We start from the raw sequence: 18,176 nt of genomic DNA on the forward strand, positions 1-18,176 counted from the left end.
TACATTCACACTACGAGTTAGGGCTTTATTTTATATAATCATTTTATTTTATTTCTCTGTTTTTATGATGGGTGCATGATTTTCTTGTAGCTGAATAGCGGCAGAGGGTGACTGGACTCAGCTGCACACTGAGGCCTGTGCTCGGTTAGCTCAGTCTTTCTTTTCTTTCTTCCCCCGACTCATCATCAGGGGCAGTCTGTTCGCACTGCCTGTTGGTAGGAGGAGATGATTGGCTCTGGTAATAACCGGTGCCTGAAATGGAGCTTGTGCTTAGACAGCGCAGCGGTCGTGCGCAGCAGGCAGGTATCTATCGCCCCGAAGTTGTGCCAAGGTTAAGCCCGTCTGGGTCAGTCCGGGTCAAGGCTGGGTCCAGTGGGGGGCCTTCGCTTCCCAGGAATTATCTATAAAATGGGCAATGTCTAAAGCCACAGGTAAAGAACATTTAGTATCCTTACTTATGAATGCTCAACCGATGGTGGCTCATGCCCATTTTCTCTATGAGAAGCTGTCTGAAACACACCCTGACCTGGTCTTTGTAACTGAGACCTGGTTGACAGAGACATCCTCTCCGATATTCCCACATGCCCTCCCGGTTCATTATAGTGTTATTCATCTGGATCGGGCATCTGCTTACCCAGGCAGGGGGGTTGCTGTGATATTTAGGTCCTCCCTCCATATTTCTATGATCCCTTTGGTTCATAAGCTGCAAATGGAAGCATTGCTGGTACGCTTCACGCTATTGTCCTTCTTTTCATGGCATTTTCTTGTCATAGATCGCCCTCCTGGACCCTATGTGTCCTTTCCTAATCCTTTCTGGGATTTTTGTGCGGCCCTCCAAGTCATATATGGGAACTTGATGGTCATAGGCGACTTTAACATGAGGTTTAATGCCCCTATGCCTCAGGAACTTTCTCAATTCCGTGAGGCTATGTTGGATTTGGAACTGGTACAATTTGTCTGTGACCCTACACATGCGCGGGATGGTATTTTGGATTTCATTTTCTCGTCTTCAACCAGTACAGACAGGGCTTTCCTTTCTCGATATCCTTTGGAAATGAGGGCCGTAAATATCACTTGATAACAAAGGATGATATAAGTAGAGTCACAGGGCAGTTGGGGGGATCTCAGGAATGCAACCCCAGGGGACCGGAGGGCGTAGGGAGGGAAGAACCGTGGCACATTGTTAAAGCTAATAAGTGTTGCATTCCGGGGTGCCAAAAATTCAGAAAGTTGAATACCCCTTCAAGGGACCCCTCCTAGATAAGGCAAGGCCCCAGATGGTTCAATCTAGGCCAGGGGTTCCAAAGGGACTACGCTCCCCATCATTAAATGCAAAGATTCCTCAACAATACAGCCCCTCTTATGTTGGGAAGAGTAACAGTTGAGACCCATTCCAGAGAGTGGGGGTTAGTCTGGGCATTGAAGTTTGAAGGGGTTGAGGGCAGCTGGATAAAGAGGGAGAAACCGGAAAAGGAGGGGAAAGCTACAATCAAGGGGAAGGATGTGGGGATGGACAGGACTCTGAGGGGTAATGGGTTGAGCAGTTTACCACAGAAATGTTTTGCGACAGTCGTCTTTTTTGCTGTCAAATAGAGGGGGCTCAGGAACTGGGGTGTATGGCTGAAAGGGCACAAGTGGCGAGAATATATATGGTGGTCTGGTTAAAGGTCACTGTGGTGATCGGTGAAAACTAGACGCTTCAGTTGGAGGGGGAGGTTCAGGGAAAGTTGCAAAGTTAACTGGTTTGAAATGTTGTTTTCAAGTGTCACAAGCTTTGTGTTTTAGTCAATGTGGATGCGTCATGTCAACAAAGGGGTACCTTGAGCGAGGCTTAGCAAAGGGAGCAACCGCCAAGAGCAGTATGGGGATTGAAATTACGATTGGTTCCCTGAAAGTTAGGGTAACAAACTCACCGACAAATAGATCTCTCCTGCTTAGGGAATTCAAGAGGGCACAATTGGATATAATGCTGGTTCAGGAGACACACTGGGTATCAGGGAAGGAACCTTTGTGGGTGACCTATATGGGTCATCTGCGAAATCCCAAAAAAGAGGTGTGGCGATTCTTTTTTCCAGCCGACTGAACTTCAAAGTAGAGGCCTGCCTGGTGGATAAGGGGGAGAAGGTTAATGTTCATTAAAGGGCAAATTGGTGGGAATGATGTTGACAGTGGGTTCAGTGTATTTCCCCGAATGAGGGCCAATGGTTGTTCTGGGGGGAAGTCAGAGATAAGTTGATGCCCATTGTCGAGGGTGCCCTAATAGTGGGAGGAGACTTCAATATGGTACTTGCCCCGAGTAAAGACCGGCTCAGAGTGGGGTGGGTGGAAGGACCATGTATTAGTCCAAAGGTTTCTGAGAATTTCAGGAGATCAATAAGGACCTCAGGATATCAAACTCCTGGGTGGATTCAGAGGCGGGACACAGACCCTTTAAATACTACTCCCAAGTTTACAACTCGTCTTCAAGAATAGATTTGATCCTAATTGATGATGCTCTTAGGGGTCAGATCTCCAGCTCCCTGGTCGACTCTGTTCCATGGTCTGAGCATGACTTGGTTGAGATAGTCCTGGGAAACTGGGCGGTGGGGTTATCAAGGGGCAGATGGATGTGCAATGATGCCCTTATTAGGGACAAATAAAAAAGCATGTGATGTTTTCACGGAAGTAAGACTATTTAAAATATAATGATACAGGGGATGTGGGAGATCAAGTCCTCTGGGAGGGGTTTAAAGGCACTATTCGCGGCGTTCTAATCAAAATAGTTTCCTTTAATAAAAGGGAGCGACTAAGACAGGAGGTGGAACTATGTGATAAAATAGCAGGAATTAGGTTGTTTTCCCGGGAAGTGAGGGGGTCCCCCTTGCACTCCGGGGAAGCAAGTCAACTACAAAGTTATAAAACCCAATTGAAAACATTACTGGTCTAACACACCAGAGGAAACTTTTATTTCTCAAACAGAAATATTACGAGAAGGGTGATAGAGACGATAAAATACTGGCATGGAAATTACGAGAGCAGCGTAAAAGAAAAATGGTGACTGTAATTAAGGTTCCTGGGCACCCCACGGTCCATGACGCTGATGGTATTGTGGATCAATTCAGGGCCTTTTTTGAACACCTTTACTCTTCGGGGTATGGGGGTGATGGCTCCAATATTACAGAGTTTCTTAGCAATTTGCCCATCCGGAATCTATCTGACGAGATGGCGTTCACCTTGGAGGATCCAGTGGGGGTGGAGGAGGTAGAGACAACAATTAAAGGGATGAAAGGGGGTACTACAACAGGGGGGGGCACGGTTTCTCAGTGTGGTTCTACAAACAATATAGATCGAACCTAGTTCCGTATCTGACAAGGGTATTTAATATGATCCTAACGGGAGGAGCTCTTCTGGAAACAAGGATGGGGGCTATTATCATAGTCCTGCCAAAAGAGGTAAGGATCCAGCTCAGTGTGCCTCTTATAGGCCGATCTCCATATCAAACGTTGATGTAAAAAATCTTGCAAAATTATTGGGAAACAGATTAGAAGGGGTGCTGCCTACCCTAATTCACTGGGACAAAGTGGGCTTCAGAAAAGGCAACATCTGGAAAACCATAAACTTGATACACGGGCAAACAGGTGCGAGTAAGATCAAACCTTGGTTTCCATTGACTCGCAGAAGGCCTTCGATCGGGTAGAATGGCAGTACATGATGAAAGTCCTTAAAAAACTGGGCTTCAGGGAAATTTTTAGAAATTGGGTCACAGCATTATATAATTCCCCGACCGGCCATGTGCAGGTGAATGGGATACTTACTGAATCCTTCAGTTTATCCAGGGGCACACATACTTACTGAATCCTTCTGTTTATCCAGGGGCATACGCCAGGGTTGTCCCCTCTTCCCAACATTATATGCCATGGCCATGGAGCCCCTAGCTATTGCAATCAGATCCAATCCGGGGATAAAGGGATCGACTGTGGGTGGGAGTTCACTATTCGCAGTGCATATTACATATTAGCTTACCTGTCCGACCCGCAGAACTCCCCCCTGGAGTTGATTTCACAGATCCCCCACTCTGTGTTTTCTACAGGCCTCAAAATTAACACGGATAAGTCTAGGGTAATGCCGATGAGGAGGGCACAGTCTTGCCTTGATCTTGAAGAACGGATATGTGGTATGAAAATGGAAAGGAAGGATTTGAAATACTTAGGGGTCACTATTACGAGAGACCTTTCAAGTTTGGGGAAACCAAATTTTACCCCTATTTTGGACAAAATAAGATCTAACCTGAAGAGGTGGAAGCTGACGGTACTGTTTTGTCTCCATTCCAGTGTGCCTTCCCGAGAATTTCTTTTGTGAATTAAATACGATGGTGGCCAGGTTTGTTTGGGGTAACAAGAATGCAAGACGAAAGAGATCATCCCTGACTCTCCTTAGAGATCACTGGGGATTTGGTTTTCCAGACTTTCAGATTTATTACCAGGCTTCCAAGTTGAAGGTCATGTTTGATTTCATGAGGGAGGAGCAGAGGAATTTTTGGACTTACTTTTGGATAGTTAACATGATACAGCTGATCAATTGTTCTGGACAGGTTTATTCCCAAGTAGGTGATGGAGTGCTCGACCCATCTATAGGGGGAGGTAGCCCTCAAAGTATTGGCCGCTGCCGTCGGGAGAGGTTAAGAATTTCTGACTTGGACGCGTTGATTTTCAGGCCTGCAATGTTAGCGAATTGGATTAGCACGCTTTTTACCTCAGGGATAGTGGTACTCAGGTGGGTCATAGGCAAGATCATATCATCAGCAAACGCAGCTATTTTGTGGGTTACCCCCGCAAATGGTATTCCCGTTATATGCCGGTTACAGCGCACCGCTTCAAGGAAGGGTTCCAGATGCAGGGCATACAGAATTGGAGAGAGCAGGCACCCCTGCTTTGTGCCCCTCTCCACAACTACGGGGTATGTTAATTGTCCGTTCACTACGGAGAGATGGATGATGATAGTTAGCCCTGATCTTGTCCATGAAATTGGACCCGAAGCCCATCCTAGACATGGTCGCAAAAAAGAATCCCCACTCCACTCGATCAAACGCCTTCTGTGCGTCAATTGCCATGAGGAGGGAAGGGATTCCTCTCTTGTGGGCCTTCTCTATTAAGTGGGCCAGCCTCCTGACATTATCACTGGTCTGGCGGCCCCTGACAAAACTGGATTGGTCTGGGTGGACCAGTTTAGGGATTATGTGATCCAGTCTTGTTGCTAAGATCTTAGCGTGTAGTTTAGAATCTACATTAATTAGAGCTATGGGGCGATATGAGGAATATTCAGTGGGGTCTTTGCCCTTCTTGTGGATAAGGACGACTTTCGCTTCTTCCATCGATCGCGTTTTGACACTGTCACGTCCCATTTGGTTGAAAAGAGCGGTTAGGATTGGGATCAGCGTTTCCCTATGCAATTTGTAGAATTCAGCCACATAGCCATCTGGGCCCGGCGACTTACAGTTGGGTAGAGATCTGATCGCCGCCGTAGCCGCGTCCTGCGTAATTTCCCTTTCCAGCGCCTCTCTCTCCTCTTCAGAAATGCGGGGAAGGTTAACCCTATCTAAGTAATTTAACTGGAGCGCCTGTGACGGATTATCCGACACATATAGGGAGGAGTAAAAACAGATGAATTCGGTTGCAATATCCTCGTTCCTAGAACTAGTACCCCCCTCCCGTGAGCCTGACTTTCAATATTGTTTTCTCACTCTTTTGCCTTCTAAGCATTCTCGCCAAGAGGCGATCCGCCTTATTGGCTTTGATGTAGAATTTTTGTCTAAGATATAGAAGGTTCCGTTCCGCCTCTCGAGTCTGGATCGGGTGTAGCTGGCCCTGGATTGCCCTGTAGGCTCTTTTGGTGCCGGAGTCTGGTTAATTCCCATTTTGGCCATTATCTCCTTCAGGTGCTCTTCTAGTCGCGCCTCTGCCGAGTCTCAACTCCCTATCCCTTCTTGCTTTAATTGCTATTATTGTGCCTCTCAGAGTAGCTTTAAATGCATCCCACCTAACTTGAAGTGTCGTGTCCCCTACCGCATTGTCCGTGAAGAAATGCTCTATTTCCTGGTCTACCTCCCGGGCCAATAATTGATCTTAGAAGTAGTGTCGGGTAGCGCCATTTCCACAGGCCTAGAGGTCTCCCCCTCGCTTTCAAGGTTATGGTTAAGGGAGTGTAATCAGAGAGAACTGTGGTGCCTATGGAGATGTCTAGAGCCTTTCCCAGAAGAGTGGACAAACCCAAATGTAGTCTATTCTTGAATGGGAGCGATGGGTGTGCAAATAGAAGGTGTACACCTCGTTCTCTCCTTGTATCTCCCTCCACGCATCCACTAAAGCCAAGTTGGCAATTCTCCCCTTTAGTTCCTGAGACGGTCTCCCCTGCAAGCCTGCCCCCCCATGCTCCCATCCTAGGCTGGGTCCCACGCCATGTTGAAATCGCCGGTGAGGATAATAGGGGATTTGGCGAAGGTCTTGAGCTTACTCAAGAGAGACTGAGTAAAGGAATCCTGTGCTGTATTTGGGGCTTATAGTGTAGCCACCGTGAGGCCCTGGCTGCTGCCCTCCAGAGATACCGCTAGGTATCTCCCTTGATCATCAGAGTCCTTCCCAGTAATGTGTAGGTCTAACCCGTCCTTGATGGCCAACAGGACCCCTGCTTTCTTGTCAGATTGGGTGGCTTGGAGTGACCTAGAATACCCCCATATTTTGACCCTCCCCCTGTCCAATGAGCGGATGTGGGTCTCCTGCAACGCAACTATAGCAGGCCTTTCACGGCTAATGTAGCACTCTAGTTTCTTGCGTTTGACGGGAGAATTTAGGCCATTGACATTGAGGGAAAGGATCTGGATTACTACCGTGCTAGCCATACTGCATGAGAGAGAGGTGGCCTGAATTTGAAGCCCCACTGTAAAACATATTTGGCCTCAATGGGGCTCCCGCGTTCCGCCTGGGCCCTAAGTTCTGGTCATCCCCTCGGTCCCCCGCTCTGTCCCCTCCTCCCCCAGGGGTAAGCGGAACGACTGACCTATTGCCCCCCTCGAATCTGAACCTCGAGAATCGTCCCGGCTAAAGCCCCCCAACCAATCCAACGTGGGATATCCCGATCCCATTCCAAAGTAAAGTCCCCCCGCCCCGAGGCCCCTCCGTGCACTTTAGTAACAAGCTATGAGCATGGCTATCCTATGCTATGCTCTTGTGCCCTCCCCAGGCATTCTCTGCAGCAGCTGTGGTGCTCTCATCTGTTCTCAGATTCCAGTTCCTACCCCGTCGGCGGTCCTCGTAGTTGGGGCCGGACGTCGCATTTTATTGATTTTTTAGACTGGACAGTAGACCACTCCCATGATCTATGGCTCGACCGGTGGGTAGGGGATGGGGTGGGGGGGCGGCGGCAAGCCCTCCTCCTCCAGCTCCAGGAGGGCTAGTCACTGTTCGCATGTATTAATTTTCTGGGACTTTCCTTTCCAGTCAAATGTCAGGCCAAAGGGATGCAGCCATCTATACCGTATATCCTGAGCCCTTAAGTAGGTCAGCACTGGGCCCATTTTTCTACGTTTGATTAAGGTTGCTTGGGCTAAGTCCTTATATAATGATATCTCCTCCCCATTGTAGTTTATCTGGCCATCCTTACGCACTTTCAAGAGTATCTTTTCTTTCAGGACATAACTGTGCATCGCCACCAGGACGTCTCTTGGTCTTGCACCCGGGTCTGATCTTCTGGGTCCTACACTATGGATTCTATCGAAGACCATGTCCTCGGAGCCCTCCTTGTCTAAAAGATCGTTGAAGATTCCCCTTACCACCTGGGGTAAGTCTTGTCCCTGAGTGTCCTGCGGGGGAGCCTTAATTCGGATATTCGATCACCTGGATTGATTTTCCAAGTCTTCCACCTGGAGCTGCAGGTTATATGTAGCTGTCGCCAATGTGTCCAGCAAGGACTAGATTTTCCTCGCATCCTCAGCCAGGTCCTGTATCGCCCTCTCATTCGTATCTTCTCTTTCCTCTATCTTGTTGATATCTCTCTTGATTTCTTGGAGGCCTTCGGCTAGGTCCTCTCTGAGTGCATCCATTTGCTTCTGGCCAGCTGTTGTGATTTTATCGACTATGTCAGCCACAAGGTGTTTCAGCACTGATTGTGAGACTAGTTGCTCCGGGTTGTCCCGGTCCGTAGATTGTGCTTCGGTAGGCCCCTCGTTAGGGCTGGTCCCCCGGGGTTTCTCCGTGTCTTTGGCCCATATCTTGGCCAGCGCGCCCTCCTGGGCTCTTCTGGGCGGTCTCTGGAGGGGTTGGGAGTCCTTGCCCTTATTCTTGGACATGCTGTTGGTGTCTAGGAGTCCTGTGTTCTGGGGATCGCCCTCTGGACCCCTCCAGAGATGATGTTACCCCGGGGCGGCCCTGCGATGCTGTTCAAGCTTCTTGCAGGAGGGGTAGCTTCCCCTCTCGGGAGTTTGTGCAGGGCAGGTGAGGCCAGCCGAGCAAGGGACAGGACACCTCCTCGTGGCAGCTTGGGTTCCTAGATCATCCCCTGCGTGCACTTTTTCTCATCCGGTTCACTTATTGGTGCGGGTCGACTTCCTCCCCCTTCCAAGTCGTCAATGCCTTGGGCTGTATTCGGTTGGCCCAACAGAATTGGTTGTTGTGCTAGGGGGGGCCGGAGGAGAGTGACAGTCTCAGGTGCGATCATCAGAGGAGGAGCCTCTACACTCTCTCCGGCCGTTCTTGGTTGTGCTGGTGGTGCCCTCGGGGGCCTAGTGGCTGGGTGATGTGAGCCCCAGTGATCATAGGAGGTGGGTCAGCAAAGATCAGAGCTGTCCCGTATGGCGCCGCGCCCTGGTGCTTATTTACACAGGTGGGTGGACAGGAAAGTCAGCTGCACGTGCCTGGATGGCATGGGGGCTTAACCAAAGTCCTCTCCTCCCACAGCACAGGTGCGATGTGTTGTGGCAAGGGAACTCTACGATGCTTGTAACCCCTCTGGGCACTCCACGTGTGCTTCTGTTTGCCAGCTGTTGGCCAGCGTCCTGGGGCAAGGAGGGAGGCAATAGTCCATAGGTCCGCCTGGGCCCGCACTTACCTGCTGTGAGGGTCTGATCCTCTCGCTCTGTCCCTCGGCAGGTCTGAGCCAGCCTGGTCCTCAGCTAGTGACGGTCACTGGATGCAAGCTGCGTTTCCCCCGGCACCCCCACAGGCCGGGTCCGAAGGCCGCCACGGCTGCGTAGCAATGCAGGGTCGCGGCACCCCGCAGGGCTGGTCGGCGCTGGTGACAGATGCGGCGGGGGTTGGAGGAGCTCCGATTCTCTTCTCCGGCGGTTAGCCCCTCAAGCTCTGTAGGACAGGGCAACCTGAAGGAGGCAGCGACCCTCGGCACTGTGCTTGGGAGCCGGACAGGGCTCTCCGAAAGCCAGCTGCTTGTGTTGTAGTCAGAGAGGCCCGCCCATGGCTCCAGAGGGCTCTCTCCAATGGGACTCCTCGATCTAAGCGGAGGGTCCGAAGGATCCGTCAGTGCGCCCGCTGAGCTCCGGCCGCTATTGCTTCCTTTTTTTTGCTGCCTGGGGAGGGATTGCTGGTTAATAAAAGCAGATTGCGGGCCTCGGGAGCTTGTTGGCCGTGGTGCTTACGGGTTCGCGGCCATCTTGGAATCAGTGAACGCCAATCTTGACGAATTTCAAGAGGGAACAAGTTACTTACCTGTAACTGTTGTTCTCCAGCATGGGTCTGGCATGGATTCACATGCTCATGAATATTCCCCGTCGTCAGGATGGGAATCCTCGGTAAAGAAAAAAAATCAGTTTCAGTTTTGTTTCTGAACTGTCTTTCTCCTAATAACCAATCACTGGTCTCTGGGTCATACTGTCCCCAGCCAATGACTGCCCTCTACCTAAGCCCTTCCTCTGGCAGCCATCTTCAGATTTGGTAGCACGTAAAGTGGCAGTAAGACCAAGTGAAGAGCCGCAGAGGGGTAGGAGGGAGGGTTTGCATGTGAATCCATGCCAGACCCATGCTGGAGAACAACAGTTACAGGTAAGTAACTTGTTCCTTCTCCAGCATGGGGTCTGGCATGGATTCACATGCTCATGAATATAAGAATACATAGCAGTACACACATGCACAACCACGGGAGGTGGCAAGGCTCAACAGTAAGCAATACAACAACTCAAGCATTTCTTACCTCCTCACCAGGCTCACCTTAAGCGAACAGGTTGCGCAGCACTGCCTGGCCGACTCTGGACTCCTCCCTGGAATCCCGGTCGATGCAGTAGAATCTCGTGAAGGTGTGCGTCGACCTCCATGTAGCAGCCCTGCAGATGTCAAGCAGGGGCACACCAGACAGGAACGCCGTGGTAGCAGCGATCGCTCTGGTTGAATGGGCTCTCGAACGGCCGGGCAACGGTCGGTTTGCTAACCGGTGACAGTGCATGATACAGCCAGAGAGCCATCTGGAAATGGAAGCCTTCGAGAGGGCCTTCCCTTGGTTCACAGGTCCAAAGTTCACAAACCGCTGTGATGTCATCCGAAAACTCTTCCTGCGGTCCATGTAGAACTTTAGCGCTCTAGCTACATCCAGCAGGGGCAAAGTCCTCTCGGCCCTCGACAAAGGTGACGGGAAGAAAACAGGTAACACCAAGGGCTCATTGAGATGGAAGTCCGATGGCACGTTGGGCATGAAGGAGGGGTGCGTTCTCAGCAACACCCTCGTATCGTGAAAAGTCAAGTATGGAGTTTTACAGGAGAGGGCCTGGATCTCTCCCACTCGTCGTGCAGAGGTGATGGCCACAAGAAACGCTGTCTTCCACGACAGGAACTTAAACGGTGCCAAATGCAGCGGTTCAAATGGCGGCCCCATGAGCCTGGAAAGCACCACGTTGAGCTCCCACACCGGGGCCGTAGCCTTCACTGGTGGGAATGACCGGAACAGTCCCTTCATGAACTCCTTCACCAGGTGATGGGACCAGAGAGTTGATCGCCCCAGGGTCCTGGAGTAGCGGGAAATCGCTACTAGATGAATGTTGATGGAGGCGTGCGCCAGCCCCGCCTTGGCCAGCGAAAGTAGGTACGGCAGCACCTGAGGTGCCGTAATCCGCAGAGGGTTAATCTTCTGTGCACGGCACCAGACAGAGAACCTCTTCCATTTGTGTCCATAACAATTGAGAGTCGAGGGCGCCCTGGCCTTTGCAAGCACATCCTTGCAGTCCGCCGGGATATCGTACCCTCCAAACTCTAGCGCTGCAGGAGCCAGGCCTGCAAGTTCAGTGACGCCGGATCGTGGTGGAGGATGGCGCCTCCTTCTCTGATGAGGAGTTCCGCGTCTGTCAGCAGTTTGACTGGGGGGGACGCTGACATGTCCAGAAGGTCCGGGAACCAGATCTGCCTCGGCCACGCCAGTGCGACGAGGATCATCCTGCACCGGGACCGTTTGAGTTGGTTGATGAGTCGAGGCAGCAACAGAGGGAACACATACAGGAACAGGCCGCCCCAGGGGAACGAGAAGGCATCGCCCATACTCCCCGGCTGGGGGAACCTGCTGGCGAACCTCTGGCACTTGGAGTTTGTCGCCGTCACAAACAGGTCGATCTGGGGATTGCCCCATCATCGGAAGAGGATGTCCACTTGATCCTGCCGCAGTTCCCACTTGTGGCACGAGCGCAGCTCTCTGCTGAGTGCGTCAGCAATGGTGTTTTTTATTCCTGCCAGGTGGAAGGGTACCAGAAACATCCCTTGGGCTACAGCCCAATGCCACAGATCCTGGGCCTCCTTGGATAGGGCTGGGGATCTGGTGCCTCCCTCCTTCCAGATGTAAAACATTGTTGTGGCGTTGTCGGTGAAGATCCTCACCACCTTGTCCTTGAGGGACAGAAGGAACGACCTGAGGGCCCAGAACACGGATCGGAGCTCCAGGACGTTGATGTGTAGTGACTTCTCCTCCGGCAGCCAAAGGCCTCTTGCGTGGAGATCTCTGGAATGGGCCCCCCATCCGTCCAGAGAGGCATCTGTCGTCACCGTCTCCTGATGGGCCGGGGTCTGGAAGTCCATACCCACCATCAGATGCGCGTGGGTGCCCCACCACCGGAAAGCTTGTCGAAAGGTCTCGTTGACTAAGATCCTGTCTTCGAAGTTGCCCATCGCTTGCATCCAATGGGCGTCGAGGAACTCCTGCAGTGGTCGCATCCGTAGTCTGCAAACGCGCACAAGATAAATGCAGGAGGACATCATGCCGAGCAGGGACTTTACGGACCTCACCTTGGCCACGTCCATGATCGACAGCCGTTGCACCTTGCCTAGGATGGCCTTCGTCCTCTCCTCCAACAGAGATGCTAGTCCTAGTAAAATCCTAGATCCGTGAGCAGTTGGACGGTCTTCCTCGTGTGTTCGACAGCGAGTTCCCTTGACTCTGCCTGGATGAGCCAGTCGTCCAGGTATGGGTAGACGTGGATCCCCTGTAGGTGCAGCCGCGCCACCACTATTGCTAGGCACTTGGCGAACACGCTGGGCGCCGACTTCAGTCCGAAGGGAAGGGCCTTGAACAGGTAGTGCCGCCCTTGGACTACGAATCACAGAAACTTTCGATGTTTTTTCAAGATTGGGATGTGAAAGTAGGCATCCTCCAGGTCCAGCGACAATAGCAAGTCGCCTTCCTCCAGCTGTCCCAGCACGTGCTGGAGGGTAACCATCCGGAACTTCTGGGACCTGATGTTCTTATTTAGACAATGAAGGTCCAGGATGGGTCGCCAACCGCCAGTCTTTTCCCTTACAAGGAAGTACCGCGAGTATACTCCGGAGCCCCGGAGCATCTTTGGGACGAGTTTGATGGCTCCCTTCTTTAACATCGCTCGTACCTCCGGTAGTAGTTGTGGGACGTGGTTTTCCTTTCTGGCCACAGGTGGAATACGGGGACACATTCTTAGAAATTCTAGTGTGTGCCCGCGGGCCAGAGCATCCAGCACCCAACGGTCAGTGGAGATGGACTCCCACACGCTGACGAAGTTCGCCAGCCGGCCTCCCACTGGGGTGCTCAGGTGGAGGCTCGACACTACAGCCAGTTCAATCCTGCTTGGCGGCGGCCTTGCCGCCCTGGCCTCCTTGGCGACAACAACGAGATCCTCCTTGCTTGCCGCGTCCCCTGTAGGCCTCCTGCGACGAGGAGCGTGCCGCCTGGCGGTATGTCGAGGAGCTGCCGCCAAATCCCTTGGAGGCACCCTGCTTGCCTCCGGAGCCCCGAAAGGGGAACCGTCGTTGCTGAAGAACGCCTAAGGCACGAACCGTCTCTGTGTCGGCCTTGATGGCTTGCAGCGACTCGTCCATTGCCTTGCCAAACATGTTGTTCCCGTCGAAGGGCATGTCCAGGACCCTGGTCTGCAGGTCCTGACGGAAATCGGTTGCCTTGAGCCAACCGCACTGGCAAAGGCAAATGCCGTTGCCCATCTGGTGGAAGCCGGTGTCGGCAATGTTCGTGGCCACCGTTATGGCATGGTCCGACGCCACCTCTCCCTCCTGTAGGATCTCTAGGGCCTCCACCCTCTTTGTCGTCCGGGAGGAAATCCAGTAGGGGACCGATCTTAAACCATAGCTCCCTGTCGTAGCGGGCCACAATCGCGAGGGCATTGACCGTTTTAATGGTAGTCGCCGCCGACGAGATGACCCGTCATCCCATGGCGTCAAGTTTCTTCCCTTCGCCATCTGGCAGAGATGTCGAAGTTGACGCCGCCGTCCCAGCCGCTTTCTTCTTGGCTGCCACGGAGACAACCGAATCCGGGGTAGGCTGTGCCCTAAGGCACATGGGGGTGGAATCCGGGGCCCGGTACTTCTTCTCGTACTGGTCTCTCTTGGCAGGGGCCGTGGATGGGTTCTTCAGGAGCAACAGTCCCTCATCCCAGATGTCATTGAGTAATGGGACCGAGAGGACCGTCTTCCTTTTGGCCTCCCCTCGTTGATAGAGGAAGCCTTCTTTCTTCTCCTCCACGGGGCAGAGCTGGAAGAGCTCGGATGCCCTGACGATCATGGCGTGGAAGGAGCCGATTTCGTCGGGTGGGGAGGCCCGAGCAGGTGGTGATGGAAGGTCCATCCCGTCGTCACCACCATCGTCATCCGTCCCCGTCGTGGCTGTCTCTGTTCCCATATCATCCCTCGGCTCAGGAGACAGGGAAGAAGGCTGTGCAGGCCGAAAAGGCTGGAAAGGAGGGGGTGGATGAATTCTCCTCTGCTTGTTTGGAGGGCTTTCCGACGGTCCAGGCTCCGTTGGGTCGTCCGTTGGTGGTAAGGGCAACCTTGTCCTTATCTCCATACACAAGGCCTGGATCGCCATCAAGATCGCCCCTGAGTTGTCTTGTGGTCCAGAGAACTGGCTGCGACAGGCGTAACAGTTGCAGAGTGGAATCCTCCGCCTCCACGTGTTCTTCGCCGCCACCGCCGTCGCTTTCCTCGTCCGCCTCTTTGGGATCCTTCCCATTGGACCGGACCTCCTCGAACTTCTTGTTCACGACCTTCACGACTCCAAGCAGTTCCTTTTCAGAGGCTGTATCCGTGTCCGTGATGGCCACCGCCCCCCCGCCCCTCTTTTCCCAACGGGGTTTTCACGGGGGTCTTATCGATGGGCTGAAAAGAGCATTCCCTCTGCGGTGGCAGGGAAACTCTAGGCCCCGAGGTCGCCTCCACTGGGGTAGCCTCCACAGGCTTCGGCAGGGCCGCCACGACTCCCTCGATAGAGGCCTTAGCCGGGTGAATCAAGGCCTTAACGACCTTGGAGGTGCCTGAGGCCTTCACCTTGGTGGGAGGGTCACCGTCTCACTCCCCCTCGGCTGTCGTCAGGATCGACCGGGACTTCTCCCGAAACTTACCCGGGTTCTCCACTTTCCTCTTCCCCAGCCAGGAGCCCGACCGTTCGCTGCTCCCGGTGCCAGCAGAATCGTGGTGCTTAGCCTTTTGTTGGGCCCCCATCGCCGGAGCGCCCTCAAAGGACTTAGAAGACTGCTCGGACTTCTTCTTTTTCTCACCTGCTGCTGGGCTCTCGTCCGCTCGGACATGTTCTTGCAAAACGCACAGTCCTTCCACGTGCATTTTGTCTTCATGAAGGCAGTAGAGACATCGAGAATGTTCGTCCTCCTTGAAGACATTCTGCAGTCCGCATTCAGGGCAGCTCCTGAAGAGCTTGGGTCCGGACTTTGCATTTTCTTTTTCCTGGGCCATGTCCACACGGGGTAGGCCTCAAAGATCTTCCAGAAGCCTCCGAGAAGTGAAACTCCATGAAAATTCCGTCCTTGAGGGGCGTAGAAAAATCCAAAATGGGTCCCCGTTAATCAGAAGTAGAAACGGTGGAGCTTGAGGCTCCATTGACCGAAAAATGTGATGAAATCTCTTTGAAAATTCGCAAAACCCAGTAAAATCTTGATAACTACAGCACGAGGACTCCCAACACTTGAACGTGCGGTAAAAATCTGAAAATGGCTGCCAGAGGAGGGGCTTAGTTAGAGGGCAGTCATTGGCTGGGAGCAGTATGACCCAGAGACCAGTGATTGGTTATTAGGAGAAAGGCAGTTCAGAAACGAAACTGAAACTGATTTTTTTCTTTACCGAGGATTCCCAGCCTGACGATGGGGAATATTCATGAGCATGTGAATCCATGCCAGACCCCATGCTGGAGAAGAGTGGGGCCTACTAATTGCCCAATGGGAGGGGGTAAGAGGGTTGAAGAGGGAGGTAGGGGGTAGGATCAGAATGAAGGTTAACCGGGGGTGGATACTGACACTGTAAGGGACGGGAAGTAGATGGTACAAGGGGCGGCGAATCTTAGTTAATGCGGGGAGGATGACATATGAAGAAGTCCTGGAATAGGAAAATGGTAACGAGGGATGTAGAAGTACACAAGGGGCTATGTGGGTTTGGGTTGGTGGGCTCGCACAGGGCCTTGGCTTCCACTCAGAAGTAAAATTAAAGGTTCAAGGTGAAAGGTACCCTTGTTGACTGTACTGGGACACAGCGGACACAACATTTCAAGTGTTACGAGATGATGCATGAGTATTATGCGGTAGGAAATGTTGTGATGTTTTGTAATAGAACTAAAAATGCTAATAAAAATGAAAGTTCAAAAAAATAATCATAATTTTTGAAATGTTCACTCAATGTTGCTGCATAAGGTCATAGAACTGAGAACGGATCACAAAGAATGCCACAAGATGTCACAGTAGATGTGACACTGTGGAGGACACGCTGCCTCTGTTTTCGTCACAAATGTGTGAATATTTGTGCAGCATGTTACAGATTTCAGAACATGATGCGAAAGAATTGAGAGACCTTTGTGCTGCATAGGACACATTTCAGAGAAAGTGTCAGAGAATTGACTGCAGAATATCACAGAATTCGGGAAATTAAGTTTCACAATATAATTGAATTCAGGAAATGCTGTTTCAGAATGCCACAAGAGTGATTTGGATGAAACCATAGAATTCTGCTCCAAAACTGGGTGGGTCTTGTCATAAAACTGACACGGAATGCGCAGCACAAGGGTCTTGGCCTGAACCCAAGCAATCTATTCTATTCAATGTGGGTCACTGAAGGTGGAATGATTACTTCCTCTTAGCAATTCACTAGATGTTGCTTGTTCCTGCTGGGGTTGCCTTTGGATGAAATGGTGCATCACCAAAATATTCCTGAGCCCAGTATGTCCCACTATTGAATGGCTCAGTGCAGTAGTCTTGTACACAGTAATGGAATGCCATTCCTTTATGGACTTAGTCAGTCCCACTGAAAACATTGGCAAACCAACTAGTGAAGTGTCAGTGCACACTTCTAAGCACTCTGGATGGCAATAACTCCAATGAAAATGCTGGAGGCGGTTTAGAAGTGGAGGATACGCCTATTGCTCCAGTTGGCTGTCCCAGATATCCCAATAAGCATAGTGCACATACCTTGCTGTCAGTAAGGATGATCTCTGTGATGCTCCCAATCACTGTGATGAAGTCAAATATGTTCCATGTGTCCCGGAAATAGTTCTAGAAGGTTAGAAAATATCAATGGTTAGGTACGGGTCAGTGTTGTATATTACAACTTTGTAAAGGACAGGATTCATTATGCCATAACTGTCTTCTTCTGGACAGAGATATCCATTAACTATCTTTCAATTGAGCTCATACAATTTGAGGAAGCAGAATTAGGTGGGCTCCTTTCTCCTTTAATTACTGGAACTCTTAGGAGCCAAAACATGATAACCACGTAGTGGCCCCAAAGTTCTTCCTACAAAATACACACAACAGATTGTTTGAACCATCTTTGCCCAAGAAGTGCTTCATAACTGCACTCAAGCTACACTTTTGCAACTGTAGGGTTATACTTAGTGGCCCCAATGTTCTTCCTACAAAATACACACAACAGATTGTTTGAACCATCTTTGCCCAAGAAGTGCTTCATAACTGCACTCAAGCTACACTTTTGCAATTGTAGGGTTATAAAAAAATTAATTTACTGTACAGTGACATTACTGTTCTATGCCACAGGGAAAAATGAAAAAAGTCTACTAACAAATTGTGGAGAGAAATCAGCATTCAAATTCATTTAAAACTGACATCAATTGGTAATTACAGTGAGAAAAATACCACATCCCAGAAAAAAGTAAGGCAAATAGGCAAATAGAAGCATCAAACTCATGCCAAGCTGACCTCAAGAACAAAAGAGAGCCACCAATCCTGAATACGTTCTTTAGATGGCTTTTAGTGCCAAAATATTTTCTCCACTGAGACCATCAAAGAACTTTAAGGGGCCATTAAATGAATCCTGAATTCTATAGGCACCCACAACCTGACCTCTACAACTCATGGGAACTAAAATGCCATATCATAAGAAAAAGCACAAGAAATCAGCCACCACACGTCAACTCAATTAAAATATAAAAACTTTGTGAAGGCAATAAACTCAACAGACTAACATAGGGAATCGTTAAGCGAAATTCAGGTAATTAATGGGACTAGAAAAAACATGATACAAACAACATGTCATTCGAAGACCAACAACATAATACACAAAATCATTAATCCAAGGGAACTGTTCATTCATCTCTTCTCAACAATTTAAAAACCCTTAATAAAATCTCAAATCTACCTATATTACATGTTACACTTCCATATTACACAATAATTGTAACAGTTGATATCTCCTTATACCTTTCACACATGCATACAATTGTTT

General features: G+C 50.7%; 1 protein-coding gene across 7 annotated transcripts in view; it reads right to left on the reverse strand.

Moving 5' to 3' along the window:
• The window catches only part of CACNA1E (calcium voltage-gated channel subunit alpha1 E), a 3,100,882-nt gene that overhangs the window by 345,888 nt on the left and 2,736,818 nt on the right, over nucleotides 1-18,176 (reverse strand). For all 7 annotated transcript variants that reach the window (XM_069641436.1, XM_069641438.1, XM_069641434.1 and 4 more), the window contains one exon: nucleotides 16,904-16,987. In XM_069641436.1, the coding sequence (XP_069497537.1) occupies nucleotides 16,904-16,987 (84 nt within the window). The remainder of the gene's footprint in view (nucleotides 1-16,903; nucleotides 16,988-18,176) is intronic.

The sequence above is a fragment of the Ambystoma mexicanum genome, chromosome 1q (assembly GCF_040938575.1).
Source record: "Ambystoma mexicanum isolate Mex_15411 chromosome 1q, UKY_AmexF1_1, whole genome shotgun sequence".
Lineage (NCBI taxonomy): Eukaryota > Metazoa > Chordata > Amphibia > Caudata > Ambystomatidae > Ambystoma > Ambystoma mexicanum.